The sequence below is a fragment of the Tachypleus tridentatus genome, chromosome 5 (genome assembly GCF_004210375.1).
Source record: "Tachypleus tridentatus isolate NWPU-2018 chromosome 5, ASM421037v1, whole genome shotgun sequence".
NCBI lineage: Eukaryota > Metazoa > Arthropoda > Merostomata > Xiphosura > Limulidae > Tachypleus > Tachypleus tridentatus.
This window is the reverse complement of record NC_134829.1, coordinates 25,848,269-25,871,852: the sequence shown is the minus strand read 5'-3', so window position 1 is coordinate 25,871,852 and position 23,584 is coordinate 25,848,269. Positions and strand designations below refer to the sequence as shown.

At 33.7% G+C, this 23,584-nt stretch overlaps 1 protein-coding gene across 3 annotated transcripts; it reads right to left on the bottom strand.

Annotated features, from left to right (window-relative positions):
* Positions 1-322: 322 nt before the first annotated feature.
* Positions 323-12,102, bottom strand: LOC143250761 (uncharacterized). Of its 3 annotated transcripts, XM_076501722.1 has the most exons (5): positions 11,958-12,008; positions 9,642-9,681; positions 8,415-8,455; positions 6,670-6,707; positions 323-1,041 (listed from the first exon to the last, which is right to left on the bottom strand). In XM_076501722.1, exons 3-5 carry the CDS (start codon positions 8,434-8,436, stop codon positions 553-555), a joined length of 549 nt encoding a protein of 182 aa, XP_076357837.1. In that variant the 5' UTR covers positions 8,437-8,455; positions 9,642-9,681; positions 11,958-12,008; the 3' UTR covers positions 323-552. The 3 variants fall into 3 exon arrangements, with proteins under 3 accessions (XP_076357837.1, XP_076357838.1, XP_076357836.1); XM_076501723.1 differs by lacking the exon at positions 9,642-9,681 and having other exon boundaries at positions 6,670-6,704; positions 11,958-12,102; XM_076501721.1 differs by lacking the exon at positions 9,642-9,681 and having other exon boundaries at positions 11,958-12,101.
* Between the last annotated feature and the right edge of the window lie 11,482 nt (positions 12,103-23,584).

Genomic DNA, 23,584 nt, shown 5'->3' with positions numbered 1-23,584 from the left:
ACAATGCTGATATATGTGGTTCCATCGTGAATTTATATCCGCTATGGTTGCCACATTATGATAATGTGCTCAGCTATCTGCACGTGAATATTAATAATTTTACATTCTAAAATTTAATTAAATTCATTAAGTCTGGTGTTTTATTTTATACTAAATGACAAATTTCATTAAATTACTGCTGTTTTATAAAATGACCTCGTTGCCTAGTCCTTTGTAATGTTCTTTTGACTTTCTAGGTTTCATATTTGTTATTTCTTAACTTTAGTGAGTGTTGACGTTTATAAAGATGTTGTAACAACTGAAAGCAACATTAGGGTCTCAGTTTTCTATTCTGAATAAAGAAGATTTATTCACAATTCATAATCAAGCACGTGGTCGACATTATTGGGTATAATAATAAAACCAGTTAGTCAGCATGCTTCCTCTTTAACCGGGATTAATTTAATTAAAAAAATAAAACCCATTTATTGACATTTGCCTTCCCCCAAACCACCAAGCAGAGAAATCAAGCTTGTGTGATATATATTTCTTGTTCCATGTCTGCTTTTCTTTCTAACGTTTTTCTGGTCCTTTCTCGAGACGTAGTACGACTTCTGGATCTGCAAGAATACGTAAATCTGGAGGAAGAGCTGCAGGGGAAGAAATATCTATTTGAGACTTCCTGTTGACCAGAGGAAGTCTTCCTCCTGCTATCGAAGCTGCCTTTTCTATGTCCTGTTCTGTCAGAAAGAAAGTGTCTTCAAGACCAATGTTACCATTAACGTAAAAGAATTCTGGAGCTTTAGCACACGGTATCACTTCATCTTGAAATCCGCAGGTTAGAGTTAACTGGTTATAAAACGTAAGGTTTCCACACATGAAACTCCACTGCTGAACCTCAGATCGACCGTTACTATCAGTGACTGTGTGACAAACGTGGAATATTTTACAGTCGTTGTCTACGTCAGCATAATAACCATCTCCAGGGCACGAAAACGTAGTTTGAACGTTTCCAACAAGCAACTCTGCTCCATCTGGAAGCTCGTATGCTCGTCTCTTATACTACAAAGAAAAATATATTTACAAAAAAATACCTGATGAATTCTAGAGAGATCCAGTTTGTGAAATATACAACAAAGGTACAAATTCTACACCTTACAATTGAAATAATGAAAAACACGCTAAACTATTTTTAACTACCTTTACTTACGTTAAACATCCTATAAAGTAATCGACTAGGAGTTAGAAATATTCAACAAAGTTCAACAAGAAATTTTTAGCACCACAAACAGACCAAGAAAGAGCGAGTGGTATTTGAAATAAATTACAAAGAAACTTGCGGTGTATCGACAAGTTTAGAAGAGGCTAGTGGTGCTAAGAATATTTCAAAAAAGATTTAATTTGAAAAATATAAGCCAATAAGGAAACTGTGGTAAAATATAAACCAATAAGGAGACGGTGGTTTTACAAATAACAACAGGAAAGGATAGCATTGATAAACACAGATCACAAAGGGCTTTATGCAGCTACAAATAACCCAATAAAATGCCAATTGTTCTACAAACAGGATAAAAGGAGTCACTGGTGCTGCAAATAGGCCATCAATGGTTTAGCTGTGCAACAAGCAGATCACAAAAAATTAAATAGTTTTACGACAAGCCAGCAAAGGAACAATGGTGCTATAAACGTATCATAAAGGAGCAATTGATGATACGAACAGGTCGACAAAGGATAGTGAAAACGTGAATGCATGTGATTAACGAAAGTTAATAAGTAACAAAAATCTAGTCCTTACTAACCTTAAATAAAGGGAATAGTATTGTACTCTTAATCTTAATAGAAAATATTAAGAGGAGAAAGTGTTTAATATTTTATCAGCTTGTTTTATGTTTTGAATTAAGTACCAAGCTACACAATGAGCTGTCTGGGCGGACTCACAACGCTAAAAACCTGAAACATACAGCTGTTCCACTGGGGTGGGGCTATTTTATAATTTAATAACAAGTTTATCAAGATCTTACTAGTGATAGATAGTGACTAAGTTGCAAAACTAGAATCAGATTTTAGTTTTAACTGTGAAACCTAGGACCAGATGTCGAGAAAGTCTATCTGATTTAGAAGGTAGTAGTGACAACTTATTATTGTGTTTCCAAGAGAAGAATTAAAAAATATGACTATATGAATATACTATCACTTTAACTAATATGACATTTTAGCCACTTTCAAATCAGGAAGTTGTATCAGTGCTATATTCGAGATGCATTGGTTTAGAATATTGACAGAGATTTTAACGCTGGAATTTTTCAAAGAGCTAAAGAGAACGAAAAGTAATTTAAAAAAAAACTAGTTTCCTTAGTTAATATTGACAATTATATATTAGAATAATTTAATATGTCACCCACCTTATTCGACACTAATTTCCCAAAAAAGATACTGTTTACCATTGTTTTGCAATATGATGGGAAACGTGTGGTTAAATTTAAAATCAATTGTATGATATTAATTAGATACTTGTATTATCCACACTTATAATTAAGACGTATAACCAAATACTTTATTAAGATCAAATATTTACTTAAACTTACAGATGGTGTATTGAAAAAAAAAAGTCTAATAGTTATTTATAAATATCCATATTCATATTATGGTATTCAATATCTGCGTAGTTCACAATTACAAGAATAAAAGAAACGTCAGAATTTGGGAACATATCCACCATTGTTCATTACTTATCGATAATAGTGGTGATTGGGAACATATCCAGCATTGTTCATTACTTATCCATAATAGTGGTGATTGGGAACATGTCCACCATTGTTCATTACTTATCGATAATAGTGGTGATTGGGAACATATCCACCATTGTTCATTACTTATCGATAATAGTGGTGATTGGAAACATATCCACCATTGTTCATTACTTATCGATAATAGTGGTGATTGGGAACATATCCACCATTGTTCATTACTTATCGATGATAGTGGTGATTGGGAACATATCCACCATTGTTCATTACTTATCGATAATAGTGGCGATTGGGAACATATCCACCATTGTTCATTACTTATCGATAATAGTGGTGATTGGGAACATATCCAGCATTGTTCATTACTTATCGATAATAGTGGTGATTGGGAACATATCCACCATCGTTCATTACTTATCGATAATAGTGGTGATTGGGAACATATCCAGCATTGTTCATTACTTATCGATAATAGTAGTGATTGCAAACATATCCACCATTGTTCATTACTTATCGATAATAGTGGTGGTTGGGAACATATCCACCATTGTTCATTACTTATCCATAATAGTGGTGATTGGGAACATGTCCACCATTGTTCATTACTTATCGATAATAGTGGTGATTGGGAACATATCCACCATTGTTCATTACTTATCGATGATAGTGGTGATTGGGAACATATCCACCATTGTTCATTACTTATCGATGATAGTGGTGATTGGGAACATGTCCACCATTGTTCATTACTTATTGATAATAGTGGTGATTGGGAACATATCCACCATTGTTCATTACTTATCGATAATAGTCGTGATTGGGAACATATCCAGCATTGTTCATTACTTATCGATGATAGTGGTGATTGGGAACATATCCAGCATTGTTCATTACTTATCGATAATAGTGGTGATTGGGAACATATCCATCATTGTTCATTACTTATCGATGATAGTGGTGATTGGGAACATATCCACCATTGTTCATTACTTATCGATGATAGTGGTGATTGGGAACATATCCAGCATTGTTCATTACTTATCGATAATAGTGGTGATTGGGAACATATCCACCATTGTTCATTACTTATCGATGATAGTGGTGATTGGGAACATATCCACCATTGTTCATTACTTATCGATAATAGTGGTGATTGGGAACATATCCACCATTGTTCATTACTTATCGATGATAGTGGTGATTGGGAACATATCCACCATTGTTCATTACTTATCGATAATAGTGGCGATTGGGAACATATCCACCATTGTTCATTACTTATCGATAATAGTGGTGATTGGGAACATATCCACCATTGTTCATTACTTATCGATAATAGTGGTGATTGGGAACATATCCACCATTGTTCATTACTTATCGATAATAGTGGTGATTGGGAACATATCCACCATTGTTCATTACTTATCGATAATAGTGGTGATTGGGAACATATCCACCATTGTTCATTACTTATCGATAATAGTGGTGATTGGGAACATATCCACCATTGTTCATTACTTATCGATAATAGTGGTGATTGGGAACATATCCACCATTGTTCATTACTTATCGATAATAGTGGTGATTGGGAACATATCCACCATTGTTCATTACTTATCGATAATAGTGGTGATTGGGAACATATCCACCATTGTTCATTACTTATCGATAATAGTGGTGATTGGGAACATATCCACCATTGTTCATTACTTATCGATAATAGTGGTGATTGGGAACATATCCAGCATTGTTCATTACTTATCGATAATAGTGGTGATTGGGAACATATCCACCATTGTTCATTACTTATCGATAATAGTGGTGGTTGGGAACATATCCACCATTGTTCATTACTTATCGATAATAGTGGTGATTGGGAACATATCCACCATTGTTCATTACTTATCGATAATAGTGGTGATTGGGAACATATCCACCATTGTTCATTACTTATCGGTGATAGTGGTGATTGGGAACACATCCACCATTGTTCATTACTTATCGATAATAGTGGTGATTGGGAACATATCCACCATTGTTCATTACTTATCGATAATAGTGGTGATTGGGAACATATCCACCATTGTTCATTACTTATCGATAATAGTGGTGATTGGGAACATATCCACCATTGTTCATTACTTATCGATAATAGTGGTGATTGGGAACATATCCACCATTGTTCATTACTTATCGATAATAGTGGTGATTGGGAACATATCCACCATTGTTCATTACTTATCGATAATAGTGGTGATTGGGAACATATCCACCATTGTTCATTACTTATCGATAATAGTGGTGATTGGGAACATATCCACCATTGTTCATTACTTATCGGTGATAGTGGTGATTGGGAACATATCCACCATTGTTCATTACTTATCGATAATAGTGGTGATTGGGAACATATCCACCATTGTTCATTACTTATCGATAATAGTGGTGATTGGGAACATATCCACCATTGTTCATTACTTATCGGTGATAGTGGTGATTGGGAACATATCCACCATTGTTCATTACTTATCGGTGATAGTGGTGATTGGGAACATATCCACCATTGTTCATTACTTATTGGTAATAGTGGTGATTGGGAACATATCCACCATTGTTCATTACTTATCGGTGATAGTGGTGATTGGGAACATATCCAGCATTGTTCATTACTTATCGATGATAGTAATGATGTATAATGATTACTAACAGTCTTTTTAAGATTGTAAATAACGGTCAGAGGGAGAATTAGGATATTCTAATAGTCGGTTAAAATACTAGTGTGAACCAACAGGGATAGTCATCATTTAATTATTACAATTGTTATATAAGTTAACAAAGATAATGATGCTATAAACACATCTTTTAGAAAGATATAAGGATTCTAATATACAGACAAGAAGCTGCTGCAAATATCCTACTATAGAACTAGAGACGATCTCAGTAGATTGATAAAAGCTAGTTGTAATACCAACAGCTAAAAAAAAAAATGAGTTGGCGTTGCTACAAACAGATTGACTGGAAGCTAGTGGTGATACCAACATCTCTAAAAGAAGGGAGTTAGCGATGCTACAAACAGATTGACTGGAAGCTAGTGGTGATACCAACATCTCTCGATGCTACAAACAGATTGAGTAGAAAAGCAAAGGCTCAAAATGTAATGACGATCTATAAACAGATTGCTAATGGTAATATAAAAAAAAGGAGTTAGCGTTGCTACAAACAGATTGACTGGAAGCTAGTGGTGATACCAACATCTCTAAAAGAAGGGAGTTAGCGATGCTACAAACAGATTGAGTAGAAACTAATGGTGACACCAAAGGCTCAAAATAAGGTATTGACGATCTATAAACAGATTGACTAATGGTAATATAAACAGCTCAAAAAGGAGTTAGCTTTGCTACAACCATACTGACTGGAAGCTAGTGGTGATACCAACATCTCTAAAAGAAGGGAGATAGCGATGCTACAAACAGATTGAGTAGAAACTAATGGTGACACCAAAGGCTCAAAATAAGGTATTGACGATCTATAAACAGATTGACTAATGGTAATATAAACAGCTCAAAAAGGAGTTAGCTTTGCTACAACCATACTGACTGGAAGCTAGTGGTGATACCAACATCTCTAAAAGAAGGGAGATAGCGATGCTACAAACGGATTGATAAAAAAGAACTTATTCTGACAGAAATATATTAATAAAAAGGTTGGTCCTTCTAACATACGAGTTTTTTCTTGTGTACGAAAGTCTTGAATGAAAATAACAGAGCCTAAAGAAAAGATAATATTAACTAAAACAGACATTTTCACTTTTAAGCAATTTCTGTTAAAATAATAAATCAATGCTGCTTAGTAGCACAGTGCACTTTTGATAACAGATCGTATAACATTAGTAAACTGATCAATCACATTACAGCGTTTGAACAGAAATTGATATAAAACTTACCCGAGGGAAGGCGGTCACAGCGGCTATACTGCATGCTACTGTAAAACATACATTATTTATTACTACCTCAGTAAAATGTAAGAGTAATTACTGCTTTCTCATGGAGATGCAGTGATTACTATTTAATTCAACTGCATTATATTACTCTTTCATTCCAATGTAATTATTACTATCTCAGTCAATTTTAATTATTACTATCTCAGTCAATTTTAATTATTACTATCTCAGTCAATTTTAATTATTACTATCTCAGTCATTATTAATTATTGCTATCTCAGTCAATTTTAATCATTACTATCTCAGTCAATTTTAATTATTACTATCTCAGTCAATTTTAATTATTGCTATCTCACTGAAATGTAATTATTTTTCTCCAACTTAGTTTTAATTATTACTGCATCACTCAGACGTAATTACTACTATCAGATTCATCTATCAATATTACTGTATCACTCAATGTAATTATTACTATATCTATCTCATATAATAAATATCACTCAGTTGTAATTAATTTTACTTCGCTCAAATGTAGTTATTTTTGCCTCAAATACCATTACTGCTACCTTGCTCTTACAAAGTTATTAATATAACATTCAGATCTAATTATAAATATCTCACTAAACTTTAAATATCACAGCCTCATTGAAATATAATTATTACGATCTCACTTACATGTAGTCATATTATTTCCTTCTACACATAGCTGTAGAAATCAATTCACCAAAACTCACCCCAAAAGAAAGAGCACAACATTTGGATTTAGATATCAGTATAACTAATCAACTAAGAAAAAGCACAACATTTGGATTTAGATATCAGTATAACTAATCCAATATTGAAGTTTAATGTTTTTAATAGTTTTAGGTAAATTTTACAATAACAAAATTTGATAAACTGTATAGAGAGTTGTTTTAAAACAGAGTAATAATGGACTAATATAAATAAATAGCTACACTGTGGGCTTTGTCAGTCTTTATCACCAAGAAGTATTCTGTAAACTTAATAAATAATTAATAATGTATTGAATTAACATCCAGAAACACACTATGAGTCCACTAAAATCTCAGTGATGATTTACATTAACATCTGGCCCAGCATGGCCAAGCGTGTTAAGGCGTTAAGATATGCAATAGAACTGACCCTATTCAAGTGTTAATCGAAATCACAGCCAAGATACCAAGGAAATTATATACTTCTCAAGTTACTATTCTGCAACTTAGGTGGCCCGGCATGGCCAAGCGCGTTAAGACCCTCGACTCGTAATCCAAGGGTCGTGGGTTTGAATCCCTGTCGCGCCAAACATGCTCGCCCTAGCAGCCGTGGGGGCGTTATAATGTGACGGTCAATCCCACTATTCGTTGGTAAAAGAGTAGCCCAAGAGTTGGCGGTGGATGGTAATGACTAGTTGCCTTCCCTCCAGCCTTACACTGCTAAATTAGGGACGGCTAGCACAGATAGCCCTCGAGTAGTGCGAAATTCAAAAAACAAACAAACAAACTTCTTTCTAACAACCAGAACTTCAAAGTGATTTCAAATTTCTCTTTGTTTCTCTCTTTTTACCAAAAGGTTTCACTGTTTCAAAACGCTAGCCCAACACAGAGTTGCTATTGCTTTACGTACGCCTTGCATATTTAATACGTTTTATTATGTGTCTTTTTCTTTAGCAGTCTAGAGAGTGAATTTCAGCTGATAATTGAAGTAGCAGATGAAATAACATGTAGAAAGATAGTAGTGTTTTAACTTACCCAGAATAATCCACGTTCTCATCTCGTGTTTCAATCAATTCCTGTGAATAAATGCGTAACAAATTAACCTGATGAAAGTTAAGTAATTCAGAAAGACATAAATCATTTTCTTGACCCATGAGAACTGCTGTTGTAGAAACGGTTCAATCTTTTTTCTCGTAACAATTATAAAATACGTAAGGAACGTTCATTAGACACACCAAATTTTCTGAAAAGACTAAACATCTCCGTTTAGCTTGTTCTTAATAACTGTACAAATTATTTTTTATTAATTTGGTATCTGTAGTGTTACACAATAACTGATATTTTTTTTTTACTTATTTATCATAAAATAATCTTCTTTGGTCTTTCGAATATCGAATAGTGCACTAACACTCTCTACGTACAGAGTTATCTGGATTTTCTTCCCTAGATATCATCAGAAGCTAGATATGAAGAGCCACCTGGCACATTCGCTCTATCTTCGGTGGATGTGCCGCTTCTCAGATATGTAGAACGTCCCAAAATAAAAAACTGGCAAATAGCCAAAACCAAAATTTACTATTTTCGTTCATAATCGTCTTTCTTCAACGGCCTAACATCTATCTAGTTCCAGCATTAACTGTAATTATATCATCATTTGATGGAACAAAACAGTTTTCATGATATTTGACTAACTATTTTATTATTATTATTATATGCAAAGCTTACAAAGCTTTAGAATATACTTCATAACATAGTAATCAACGTGCGTCATCTTATAATAAAAGTAAACAAAAGTATTAGAAGAAGAAACATCTGAACTTGAAAAAACAAACAGACAACATAGATATGTAAGTGGACTTATTACTTGATGGGTTAATGTGATCACATAGTGGACTAAGATGTCTTGATCTTACATAGAGAGCACAATCCCTACAATACATGTAAAGATTTTATTTTTCATATCGTGGTCGAGACAGTTTAGTCCGCTATGTGATCATTAGCTGGATCAAGTAATAAGTCCACTTACATCCCGATCTTGTTTATTCATTTATTCAAGTTCGGAAGCCAGTCATAAATAACATTTTTATTTAGGGATAATTTCTAATACTTTATTATATTTACGTTACTATATAGTTTGTAACAGAAAAAGTAAAGTTAAATTTAACAGCTTGGTTGTTTTGCAATTAAACTCTAAGGATCTTTTTTTCTGCTCACTACGAGAATCCAAACTCAGTTTCCAGCAGTATAAATCCGCAGACATACCACTGTGTCACTGGGGAGCTAACTGCCTGGACGGGAACAACTGAAATAGTAAAAATATAGTTATTTTACTTTTACAATGTTTGCTATAAAGATGATCTCAAATGGACATTTATACGGACTAGTTTAATGTTCTCTTATGCCGTCTGATCTGTAGATTCAGATGTATACTGATAAAAGTAAATAAAGAATTCGTATACTCTACCATATGTTAAGTTTCCTTAAAAGTTACACTGTCTGCATCTCATGGTTAAAAATAATATTGATTCTAACAACCCTATAATGTTTAAAACCAGATTTTGCAAGAAACACCAATGCGAGCTAAAACACACAAGATACAGTTATAGAGAAAACACGGTATCTTTGTGGAATTCGGTTTACTCAGTGTGGAAGACAGAAAATAATAAGCTACACATTACAGGTTCTGTCTATTTTTTTACTACGAGATATTGATTTTAAAAGCAATGAATCCATACGTCGAGTCAAAATATTCAAGTTTTTCATTTAAAAAATAAAGCTCATTACACCAATATATTAAACGAATGTTGTGTACATATTTCTCTTTGGATAATTCACGTACAGAAAAGCAATATTATATATCGTTATTTTGCTTGGTTCAGAGGTACGAGCGTGGGATAATGGCTACCATGTTCTGAGGTTAAGTCTGTGGGTTTGTGGTTAGCGACCTCTTGCCGCAAAAAATGTGGTCTGTACTTTGAAGCTTTGGTGTGTTACAATAGTGACGGTCAAATCCTGCTACTCGATCAAACAAAGGTAGCCTAAGATATGCTGGAAGATGACATTGACTAGCTGTCAGCAGTAGACCCAAACTAGGCACAGCTATGCGCCGGTAGCCGTACTAAAAATATTCTAAAACAAAGTTCATATACATCTTGGATAAATAATTCCCTTAGCTGACAATGTTTAACATTTAGCAACTCATTTGAATCATAAACATAAATCTCAGCTGAAATATTTTCGTATCTTCGATGTATCTAGTATTGTTGTTGAGTTTTTTTTCAGCACTTCAAAGAAAACTGTAGGATGATAAAATGTTTAGGTAAAATATAAATATATTCTAGGGAAGCTTTTGACATATTTACTTAGCAAATTTAATATTATATCACTTCCATGGGTCAACATGGGTATCAGTCAGTGTGGAAAAAATTAGCGTATTAGTTGAACAAAATAAGATAAATTACTGTTCACACCAAATTAAGAATAATATTAGATTTCTATATCTGTCCAACTACTGGGATAATATCAACTATTATCATAATAGATGCATTTAAATTAGATATTTACTTACGCATCACAAGTCGTGGGGTAGACCTAAAGCTCTAGAATAATGCTAATTAATAATCTACCAATAGACACAACAGATATCTTTCTACTTAGTAGTAATGGATTCATGATGAGGAAACCGGAGTCTAATAATGAAGAAGGCTGAGAAAACATTTTATTTGCAAGATTCGAACGTTTCGGAACACACTTATTCCATCTTCAGAGAAATCTGAAACTCGTGTTACATAGATGATTGTTAATTAAAACTATAATATGATAATTAGTAGTTTACTTAGTTATTAACAGAAAGTGGTAAACGAAAGGATAAAACATAAGATTATAAACATATTGCAAAACAGTTGAGTTTTAAATGTGTAAAGTTAGAACAATTTTTTATCTAAAAAAGCTTTGTGAGTCATTAAGCGTCGAGCGGTTTCTAGTTATGAGTGAACTTTATTTAATGTAGAGTTCAAGGTCTTTAAACGATAGTCTGTGAACATTTAGGAATATCTAACAGAACCGACCGTTCACTACTTAAACCCGGCCGTTCACATATTAAAACCACAGATCACAATATTTCATATAATTATTTCTCTGTTATTACCACAGGATCTTCAGACCTTGAACTCTACATTAAATAAAGTTTACTCATAACTAAACATCGCTCGACCCTTAATGACTCACAAAGCTTTATTTATATCTAAAATTGTTCTAACTTTACACACTTAAAGCTCAACTGTTTTGCAGTATATCTATAATCCTATGTTTCATCTTTCCGTTTACCACTTCTATTAAAAACTACGCAAACTGGTGATTAATGATATTACAATTTTAGTTCATAATCACCTTTATAACATGTTTTTAAGATTTATCTGAAGATAGAATGAGTGCATTCCGAAACGTTTAAGTCTTGTAAATAAAATGTTGTTCGGTTTACAAACATCGTTATGTATATCAGGCCGTGAGATTAAAAACAAAACCTTGAGACATAGCTAGTTAATATTATATCAATAGACACACCAAATGTCTACTTACCTATTTCAAGTCGTGGGGATAAAACCGAAACTCTCAGAAACTCCCTCTGCTGTGACCAAACTGATGAATGTTCCCCATCGCATGTCTTTTTTATAACTGAACTCATCCTAGGGGGAAAGATGACGTCAGGGCGTTTTGGGCCAGCAATGAACTCAGAAATAGGTTGCTAAACATGAGAAAAAAAGAGCTACTATTAGGTGGTTATTATGTTGTGGACCTTTCCCTCAACTTAGACCAACGTGCTCACGATATTTGGTGGAACCTCCATTGTACACTTTCCACCAGATAAACAACATGCTGTTGACCTTTAACCTAATGAAACTCTGGCTGAAACCAAAAGCTAATAAAGTGGAAAACTGTACCTATCACTTATGCGTTTTAGGCCAAGTATGTCACACCTAAATATTTTTTTATGATGACACTTCAAAACTTTTACCTTCTTTACTGGTGATATTAAGGAAAAGCGAACTAAAGGACAATAACTCTGACTTGAGAACAGATAACTTTGTAGTCTTGATCAACCATAATTCTAGAATTTGATGTCCCACAAACTACTTTGTGCACTGGAACGGAGATAAGCAATTATAAGTAAAAAAGTATTAGGATTTTATAATATCAAATAAAGAGAAAAAATAATATAATAAACAATGCCCTTATTGTCTCTTAATGTGTGCTTTTGGTTTTAACTGACTAGTTTCAATTATAGTTCCAACTTTTAGATGTAACACTCATGCGCCAGATTTAATTAGATTGTAACAATTGAACGGTGTATTACCTTATTTATGTATAATACTTGAACGCCAGATCTAATAAGGTTGTACAAAATTAAAATTAAATTATGAACTCCACATATAACACTTTCCAGAACTAATAGGACTGTACGAAGTAAAGATAAGCTATAACCAACATATATACATACAAAAGTTAAAGACAAGATCTAGCACTATTGGTAAAAGGTAAGTTCGAATATTATTCCAGTGACTGTGAGCTAGAAATTACAGAACTGCACTGATCAAAAATTGAAGTACAATGTCAACATATGTAACAGTAAAACACTAAATCTATCATAAAATGATGAGCTGAATAATAAACAAAGACTTTCAAACATTACAGAAATTGTATACAGATATTTTATATTGTGAAAAAACAGCAAAACCTTTATATATATAAATTTGTAAGCTATAGGTTTGATGGTAAAGTAACAAATACACCCTAAATTCAAAGCTTTATATACAGTCGCTGCTACCTATATGTTTGGCAATACTGTAATAACTAAACAACAAATTTATGTCACTCAATGGGACGGCAATAAGTTTATGGAGTTATAGCATTAAAATTTGGATTTCGATTCCTACAACAGATGAAGCGAATAACCTAATGTGGATTTGTTCTAGAGAAAATAAACAAACGGATCTTTTTATACAATAGCAAAACACCACAATCGCAAACTAGTCAAACAGGCCCACCATGGCCAGGTGGTTAGGGCGCTCGACTCGTAATATGAGGCTCGCGGGTTTGAATCCCTGTCAAACCAAGGGTGCCCGCCCTTTAAACTGTGGGGAAAATATAATGTGACGGTCAATAGCACTATTTGTTGGTAAAAGAGTAGCCCAAGAGTTGGCGTTGGTTAGTGATGACTAGCTGCCTTCCATCTGATCTTATATTGCTAAATTATGGACGGATAACTGTATTCGTTAAACTTCAAGTTGAGACTTCTATATTTTACGTCTATAAGTTAGGTATGATAAAAATGCATCAACTAGACATTAAACTTAATCATATTAGTTGTTATCAAAAACTTAATTATAACTTTTGTAATCCAAATCTAATGACTCTTTAACGAATGGATTTTAAACTAAGACAAGTTATACGTGATAACGAGAAACCCACTTGAAGCAAAAATTTATCTCAAGACGGCTGGTGTGGATATTAAAACGACGTTATTCTCTACTTTATTTTAATAAAAGTTTGTATACCCATACCAACCGTCATAAGATACAAACATTACTACGATTCGTTAAACGTATTCGTGAAATACAGGTTGTTGTTTCCAAAAGTCTATTACAGTGTAAAAATATTGCACTCATTTTTTCTATTATGGGCCAAGGAATTGGCGGGTTCAAGATTAGAGCCCAATATGTCCAGGTTCTTCAGGACCCGTTTACAATTAAGGATTAGTTAGTTTTTACGTATACTAACGTACATTTATGAAGTGTAATAACTCTATACTATATGTGGATAGTATTTAAAGTACCACTTGCATCTAATACAATAGGTATATCAGTGTATTAAGCCTACTTACGAATCGTTAATGGTACAAAGAATGAAAGATCACAAATCAAATTATCTATCTTGTTTATATTAAGCTCAGAAATACTAGTTAGAAAGTCTAACATTCATTTATAACCACAACTTATGAAATGTGACAGATGTTTTACATATAGAAATACCAGCAGGACACTGAAGACGGAATCGTTTTATTTGAAGTGATACTTTGTATTTAGATAAAAAACACTCAGGTTCCAGAAAATGAATCACGTAACGTGGACTGATGCTTTACATTTAGGTGCAAAAATACTCTTACGACGAGAGACACTAGATTGCTTGATTGCTAGAAATGTGAAAACTATTCGTATTGTTAAAAAAAAAACCCATAAATGATGAAAACTTAAGTGTTGCATCGTAATTGGATATTAAAATTCTAATATGACTGTAGGAATTCAAGAGTAGCAATACTTTCATATCTCCATAATCTCCTCTCCAGTCTTCCAGTCAACCACTGTGACCTTTATTCCATCTTTTTCTATTCCCTCAGTATACATGTTATTTCAATTATGACAACATTCGATGATTTTATCAGGTTGCCCATGGGCTGTGTTTTATCAGTTATAGGTAGCCCGCTATCTCCTTCAATGATATTCCTTTATCTGTATACTGTAATATAGGTCATTATTTGATGAGCCTTCAAGTCTCTCAAGGTTTTGCCCGTTTCCCTTGGATGAAACTTGTCCCCAATCTTATGATAAGATTTCAGGGAGTCCGTCAGGCAATGCTATTCTCTCATGATCTTTCACTATTGCTAGTCGACCAAACAAGTTCGTCATCGTATGTTTCACAATATGTTCTGAATAAACAGGACCATCCAATTTTGGCAGCTGGTCATTCAAATATTAAATGTCTATCTCTCAACATGGCTTCTGCCATCTATTGCTGTTGTTTCTGTATGTTTGTTTCTGACATTTTCTCCCATGTGCTCTATACTGGGATGATAAAATTATAAAACGATTTTTGTAACAAAATTTGAGTATTACAATACTTTGTATTGGGATGTTACAAAACACTCATGCGACTGTGTAAACTGAACAATTTTATTCGTTGTGATACTTCTGTGTGAAGTATTGATACAGTTCTAGAAACTGGAATGGAGAGATGCTTTGTATTTGTGTATTGTTGAAGTTATTCATCACAAATATTACGTAATGTTTATCCTTCGCTTAACGTATATTTATTAGTCTTGGACACATTTTAATGTCCGCCTCGCAACAAACGGAAATGATTAATTTCTTTCTTTGGCTTTTTTATAAAATTGATATATTTCTAGTGTAATTTTGAATGACAAAAAATAATTTGATAAACTTTTTTTGTTTATAAATTGTTTAAACATTTATTCGTGTTGGTCGACAGTTTTTGTACACTTAGAAAAACCGAACTAATAAAAAATAAGATATATTACATATTTTGCTTCATTCCCTTTGGGTGTGGCCTGACATGCCCAAGTGGTTGAGGCCCTCAACTCGCAATCTGAGAGACGCGGGTTCGAATCCCCGTCGCACCAAACATGCTCGCACTTTAAGCCGTGGGGGCGTTATAACGTGACGCTCAATCCAACTATTTGTTGGTAAAAGAGTAGCCCAAGAGTTGGCGGTAGATGATGATGACTAGCTGCCTTCCCTCTAATCTTACACTATTAAATTAGGGACGACTAGCGCAGATAGCCCGCATGTAGCTTTGGCGTAATTCAAAACAAACAAACCAAATCTTTGTGTGATAAATTAGAATAGTAAAGAAAAAAACAAACTTTAAATGGTCTTTAGTACTCATTCTAGTGATGTATTTACAAGAAAAAGAGTTGCTGTGCTTACAGTAAAAAAAAAAAAGTTGTCATAATTATCATGAAATAATATTCTATTGTTTTCAGTTCACCAAAGGTTTTATAAGCTGCCCATACATAAGGGATCCAACATTAAAGCTGGTACATTCTTACATGTTGAGTTAAACGGATTCACATCCTTGTTGCTTGCCTTGTGTTATTAACCACTTTACCTTAGATAAGGATACAAACATAAACATACATATAGAAATCGGGTATTAATAGCATACATAATGTTGACTTGATTAAAATATATACCCTCAATTTCACCCTTTTTTTATTATTATTATTAAATTACGGCCTTTATCAACAACTCAATTCGTACTAGATGGCGCCTATGTTGTAACCAATAAGAACAATGTAACAAAACGAAGCGGTAAAAAACAAAGAAATTCGCCTTACTGAGGCACCTTTGTTCTTGCCCTCTCAAATAGAAGGCTTAATTTAAATATTCACCAAAAATAATGGAGCTTTTATAAAATGATGAGATCCCTTAATTTTAATCTAATTAATGCAACTTTATATACATTTTGATTTTCTAAATTTCTACAAATAGATTGTTTCTAAAGTCAGTCAAAATACGAATCTCCATTAAATATTTTTTGTTGAAAACGTAAAATAAAAAACACTCATGAAACAATGTGAACAATGACATAGTATGGCTTTGTTTCTTGCTCCTGTTAATAATCTAGCTACAAATAGATACGAAGGTTTCCTGCAAACTATACACTGAAAAATTGAAGACAGCGTAATTTTTTTGAAGCTACATCACTCGCAAAAGCCAAGCCTTAATCGATAATTAAAAAAAGTGAATTGCAGTAAATAGAAACACGAAAATATGTACAGGTAGTGCCAGTGTTAATTTTATTTCATAGGTGACGCTTTCGGTTACAGATCTTCTTCACACGGACCAATAAGTTATCCAAAATGTCATCTTTATACACAGATATCTCCGTAACTAAATCTTCAGATGTTGTTTTATCTGGTAAAAAACAACAACAACAAAAACTCAGTGATTTTTATTTTCTTCCAAATACCACCTTCTATGCTGACCCAGTTTAATGTCTGATCTTACCTTTATAAAGACTGCCACAGCGGTACAGCATATGCTACATGTTTAGTGGATTAACTGTTTTTGTTAAGCGCAAAACTACACAATGGGCAATTTATGCTGTGCTTACCATGGTAATTGAAATCCGATTTTTAACGTTACAAACAACCAGACTTTTGACACTGGTGGAGATGGGAGCGGAAAAACTATTAAATTTAAATTTAGTCTTATAACATTTAGCCTTTTGGGGCATGTGTTTGACGAAATAGACAAAATATATTTTTACTAATACAATTTTTACAATTTAGGTGCTTTTCATTTTAGTATGTTCCCTAATGGGACAGCATTAAGTTTACGGACTTACAGCACTAAAATCCGGGGGTCACATCTCTGCTGTAGACACAGCAGATAGACCAATGTGGCTTTGCTTTAAACGAAATAAACTCTTCATTTTGGAAAAAAAAATTGTGGTTTTTATAACTATAATGACTTCTGGACGTGGATAGTGGTTAGCGTGCTGAATCTATGAATTCGAGGACAAATATTTGGGCAAACATCAACACTTCACTCTATGCAATATTCAGGAAAAGTACACTTCATGTAATATTTGGGCGAAATGCAGTACTTGTTATAATAAATGCTTCAAGAATTACAGTACTTGATATAATATTTAGACGAAGTGTTTTACTTGGTATAACATTTTATCGGCATGCAGTACTTGGTTTAATACTTATGTTGACTATTTCTCAGTAACTGTGTTAATTACCTATTATTGTTGTATTAATAAGATGATATAAACATCGAAAATTTTCAGTAGCTATTTAGTTATACCTTAAAACTACTATTACACTTACAACTGTTTTAAAGCTACGACTGTTTATCGTATAAAACTTTCACTCTATCTGTTGTCACTTCTTTAAAGAATGCCATTGTTCAAAAGTTACTTGTTTATATTTATTATGCCTTGTCTAGTTGACTTAAGGCCTGTTGTAAAGCTCATTTCATATTCAAGTATTATTTCACTACATAATAGTACATAGTAATCAAGGGTTAATAATTGGCAGAAGTGTTGACTTTTGAAATGTGTATACTTTAGAAACGTTAATATTTAGTCCTTATAGATCCAGGACGTATTTTCGGGAGTTATTCCTTTAGAAATGGGACATATTTTAAAAGTTACTCCATTAAGTACTTTAACTGCTGGCAGATGTAATATTTTCCAAAAGTTATGTCATCATTCGTACCACATTAAAAGCGTCGGTTCTTGTCTGATCTCTCCGAAGCTAAGCAGCTGTGGGGCTGGTTAGTACTTGGGAGGGTGACCACCTGGGAATACCGGGTGATGCTGACATGGTCCGGCATGGCCAGCGGGTTAAAGCACTTGAGTCATAATCTCAGGGGCTCGGGTTCGAATCCCCATCACACCAAACATGCTCGGCCTTTCAGCCGTAGGGGCGTTTTAATTTTACGCTCACTTCCACTATTCGTTGGTAAAAGAGTAGCCCATGAGTTGGCGGTGAGTGGTGATAACTAGCTGCATTCCCTCTACCCTTGCACTGCTAAATTAAGGACGGCTAGTACAGATAGCCCTCGCATAGCTTTGCGCGAACTTCAAACCAAAAGTTATTTGGATGAGTTAAAGACTAGCCAAAAGAAAGAAATGACTTTCTCAAAGAAGCCACTTTAATACTAATCGGTGAATGCGAGAAAACCCACCTGTATGTTAGTAATTACCAAAAGGAGTAAAACGTTTTTAAAAAATACTGCTTTAGATGTCTAATAACTAACCCACAGTTTTCAAAAAGTTAGTTCTTTAAATGTATTGATGAATGTGGACGCAATGCTCTTTCAAAACTTACTTCCTTAGATAGGTTAATGGCGATCATGCATTTTTCCAGGAATCTATAACTTTCAATACGTTAATGACTATCTAAACAAAGTACTAGTACCTCGCCCCCAAAAAGAACATTTTCACAAAAGTCACTTCTTAAGTCGCGTACTCCACACAGAAACAGAATTTGTTTAGAGGTTACTTCTTTATGTTTACAATTAATGTAAGCCACCAAGTATTGTCTTTTGTATTCAGTTCTTTTAGAGATGATACTGTATTCATTTCTAACATTAACAAATTAAGAATTACATCTTTTGTACACCTTCCGGTAGAATTTTTGTATTCCATTCTTTTAAATGTCAACAAATTAAGAATTGCATTATTGTGCGACACCTTGTCTTATTCTTTGTATTTCATTCTTATGAAGAGAATAACGAATTCGTTTATAAGTTAACTGGCAAGAAGTTGCACTAACTGTGTTTTCTACAACTAAAGGTGATACTACATTTGTTTTTAATATTAGCTGATTGTGAACTACGCCTGAGATTAGTATCTATATTTTATTGTTATGAAGATAACAGTTCACTACGTTATTAAGAACTACATCTTTCTATATCACTTAATCTTGCTGTCTCTGTTGTTTCCTGTTAAAGATGTTAGCGCATTCGCTTTTAATTATAACTTATTAAGAATTATATCTTTGTATACCACATAATATTATCATTTTCGTATTTCTATATATTGTAGGTGATACAGCATTCCTTTTTTTTTCTTCAAGTCCCCCAATGGTATGTTTACAAACTTACACCGCTAAAAGCCGGGTTTCGATATTCGTGGTGAGCAAAACGGAGATAGCTCCATCTATATCTTTGTACTTAATTCCAAATAATCAAATTAAACCTTTTTTTAATGTTAACGTATTAGGAATTATATATTTACTGATTGTTTGTTTGTTTTGGAATTTCGCACAAGGCTATACGAGGACTATCTGTTTGTTTGTTGTAAATTTCGCGCAAAGCTACTCGAGGGCTATCTGCGCTAGCCGTCCCTAATTTAGCAGTTTAAGACTAGAGGGAAAGCAGCTAGTCATCACCACCCACCACCAAATCTTGGGCTACTCTTTTACCAACGAATAGTGGGATTGACCGTCACATCATAACGCCCCCACGGCTGAAAGGGCGAGCATGTTTGGTGCGACCGGGATTCGAACCTGCGACCCTTGGATTAAGAGTCGAACGTCTTAACACTCTTGACCATAGGACTATCTGCACTAACCGTCTCTAATTTAGCAGAGACAGAATAGAGAAAAGGCAGCTAGTCAACATCACACGGTTTCATATCATGATTTAAACCGTTGTTATATCTACTTTTTCTGTTTGTTTCGTTTTAAATATTTTACTTCCCAGGTCAGTATCACAGATTGCTTTAGATAAATGTTGTGTTGTAATTTCATGATTCATTATTTTGAGGGAATCAGAAATAAATTTGAGTTTAATATTTTGTCTTTCCTAAAATTTTGTCTGGAAATTTGGGCAGATAAGTGTGGCTACATGTTCCACAGTTTACTTCATATTGTTAACAAAATTAGACGTTTACCTTCAGGAGTGTTTTTTTAGCCGTGAGGGCAATATCAATGTGATGGTCAATCCCACTATTCGTTGGTAAAAGAGTTACCCACGAGTTGGCGATGGGTGGTGATGACTAGCTGCCTTCCCTCTAGTCTTACACTGCTAAATTAGGGGCAGCTAGCGCAGAGAGCCCTCGTGTAGCTTTGCGTGAAATTCAAAAGCAAAACAAACAACAAACATTCAGAAACTTTTTAGATTTATCAAAAATACGAAGTCAAGGTTTTGAGAAAAATGTTTGAAAGGAATGTTACCGTTTGAGTAAGATTGTTGCTGGAATATATTAGATTACTTGTGAAAGAGTAATGTATCAACAGAATTATACCGAAGTGTTTCCTTAATCCTTGTTTAAAGCTTTGAGAAAACGCTACTGGAAATTTATTGAACTAGTTACCATATCTCCTGTCTAGATATAATCGTTATTTAGGCTTGGTGTTCAGAGCCTTAAAATATCTCTTAATCTTTGCGTAATAAAACTTTAAGATAGACACGTATGAGAAGTCACAGCGGAAGAAACGCAGATAAGAACATGGACAAAAATATGTCAAGTTTTAAACAATTAACAGAAGTATCCAGAAGGTTGTAGATATTGTTCTAGAAGTAGTTAACCCAATGGAGACCAAATATGTTGATGTGCATAATTTAATTGATGACTTGTAGATGTTAAAAATTAAATATGTTATAGCTGAAAAAGTAAAAGTGGAGGCTTCTAAGCATTTGATTGTTTGAACTAAGTGCTGATTTCAAAATCAAATCATTCATCTCGGATTCACGAGGCGAACTTCCCACCCAGTGAATAAATTAACAATTTTTTGTTGTTTGAAATAATTACATTAGTGGGCAAACATAAATAAAAATCAAACACATGACTGAGCGAAATATCATTCATTGTATAATTGTTTTTCACGAATCATCATGTTCATTATTTGTCTGAACTCTTAAACTATTCCATATTTCCTGCAATTACAACTCTATAAGAAAAAAAAATCTGAGAGATCGATTCCTAAACGTAAAATGAAATATGCTTTAGATTTAAAAACCAGAAACACTACTAAATTATTTAGTGTATATAATTATACTACAAAGAAGGATAACCTGGTACTGGGTGTTCCTTTCCCTACCTAACTCTTTGTTTGTATTTTCCAATTAATACATGAAAACGCTTCTAAAATAAAAATACCAAAAGGTTATTTTAAACAACAAATTTAAAGCAAGAATAAATAAAAATTAACTGGTTAAACTTTCAATATTAAACGTAACTAAGTCATTTATGTATGTATGTCTATGGGTTTGTGTTCGTTGTTTGTATGAATTTCGGTTGTGGAAAAAAAATGAATAAGGTAACATTTTATATTTTCCATCTTTTTTTTCCGATTTTGACAGTAACAGAAAATACTTATTACTTTAACTTTAATAATTAATTATGTACGGTTAATGTCCAACAGTAAAATAATTAAGATTACCTTCACGTAGCTTTGTTATTTAGCTTCACTGATGTCCGAAATTAAATTATATGTATCTGTAATATATAGTAGTTTCAGAGAATACAGATAATAGATTGAGCGAAGCAAAAGTAAAAGACTTGAATACAACTGTAAAAGAATAAAATAAACCTTTATTATTACCAACATATATTTACCAAACTTCTGAGGCTACTGGATCTGGAGACAAACGTTAACACAGCCCACGATGGGCGAAATTGTCATTATTTTCGTTGCACAGTTAGATCAGAACGAAGGTTACTTGTGTGATACCCGATAAATGGTTCATCTACGCCACCAATCATTCCTATTATATATATTCGAGGAAAATAAGTTCAGCTCATATCAGTTTGTACATACTTCTAACACTCTTCAACTTGTGTCAATCACAATCCCAGAGAAACAATGATACAGAAATTCTTGATGATGAGAAACCCACTTGAAATAAAAATGTATCTCAGAACGTCTGGTATGGCTATTGATACTTTTATTTATAAGAAGAGAAGAACATTTCGACATCCCTAGGTCATCTTCAGGTTAAGAAAAGGTAATAATTCAAAAAACATTATACAGAAACTTGAATTGATTGTAATATGTAACATTTGTCGAAAATAGTTTTTAGCCCAAGAGTAGGACTTTTCACCATAGTGAAAGTAAACGATCGGCAGCATCAACCGACAACTACTGGGCTACTCTGTGCCAACGAAAAGTGGGGTTGACCATCACATTATAACGCCCACCCCAACATCTAAATGGGTGCGCAATTAAGCACAGTGTTTCGATCTAACGATCCACAGCATGCGAATTAAACACCCCTACCTAATACGAAGCCTGATGAGGACTCACAATATGCGGGTTCGAATCCACGTCTCATTAAACATGCTCACACTTTCAGCAGCAGGGAGTTTTATTGTGACGGTCAATCCCACTATTCGTTGATAAAGAGCAACCCAGTAGTTGGTGGCAATGACTAGCTGCCTTCCCTGTGGTCTTTCACTGCTATATTAGGGACGGCTAGCCCAGATGACCCTTGTGTAACTTTGAGCGAATTTCCAAACAAATCAAACCTAACACGAAAAACAATTGAAAGCTCCAAACTTGTGGTAGGTCACGAACCTAAGATTCGAAGAAGGGTAATTAAATGGAGAACAACAGAAGTTCAAATCAAATTTTTGAGTCAATATTAATTGTTATCATTTTTCATTAAATATATTACACTTGCTAGCATAAAAATTGACAAGTGCTGAAATATAATCACTTTGGACAGCGGTTAGAAATTCAAACTAACCCAACTTTAAAACAAGATGTGATCCCTACAACTGAGGTTAACATTTAACTTTGTCATAAATATTCTATGTGCTATCAATGAATAATGTAACCTGTGTTGTACACTGACGAAAATTTGATTTTATTTGGATGTGAGTTTTGGGTTTGATTGTTTTTTAATTTTGCGCAAAGTTACTCGAGGGCTATCTGCGCTAGCCGTCCC

Coding starts and splice junctions, on each gene's coding strand:
- LOC143250761 (XM_076501721.1), bottom strand. CDS start 8,436: ATGAGAACGTGGATTATTCTGG. Junction 6,708..8,414: donor GAGAACGTGGATTATTCTGG/GTAAGTTAAAAC, acceptor TATGTTTTACAG/TAGCATGCAGTATAGCCGCT. Junction 1,042..6,669: donor CTGTGACCGCCTTCCCTCGG/GTAAGTTTTATA, acceptor TTTTCTTTGTAG/TATAAGAGACGAGCATACGA.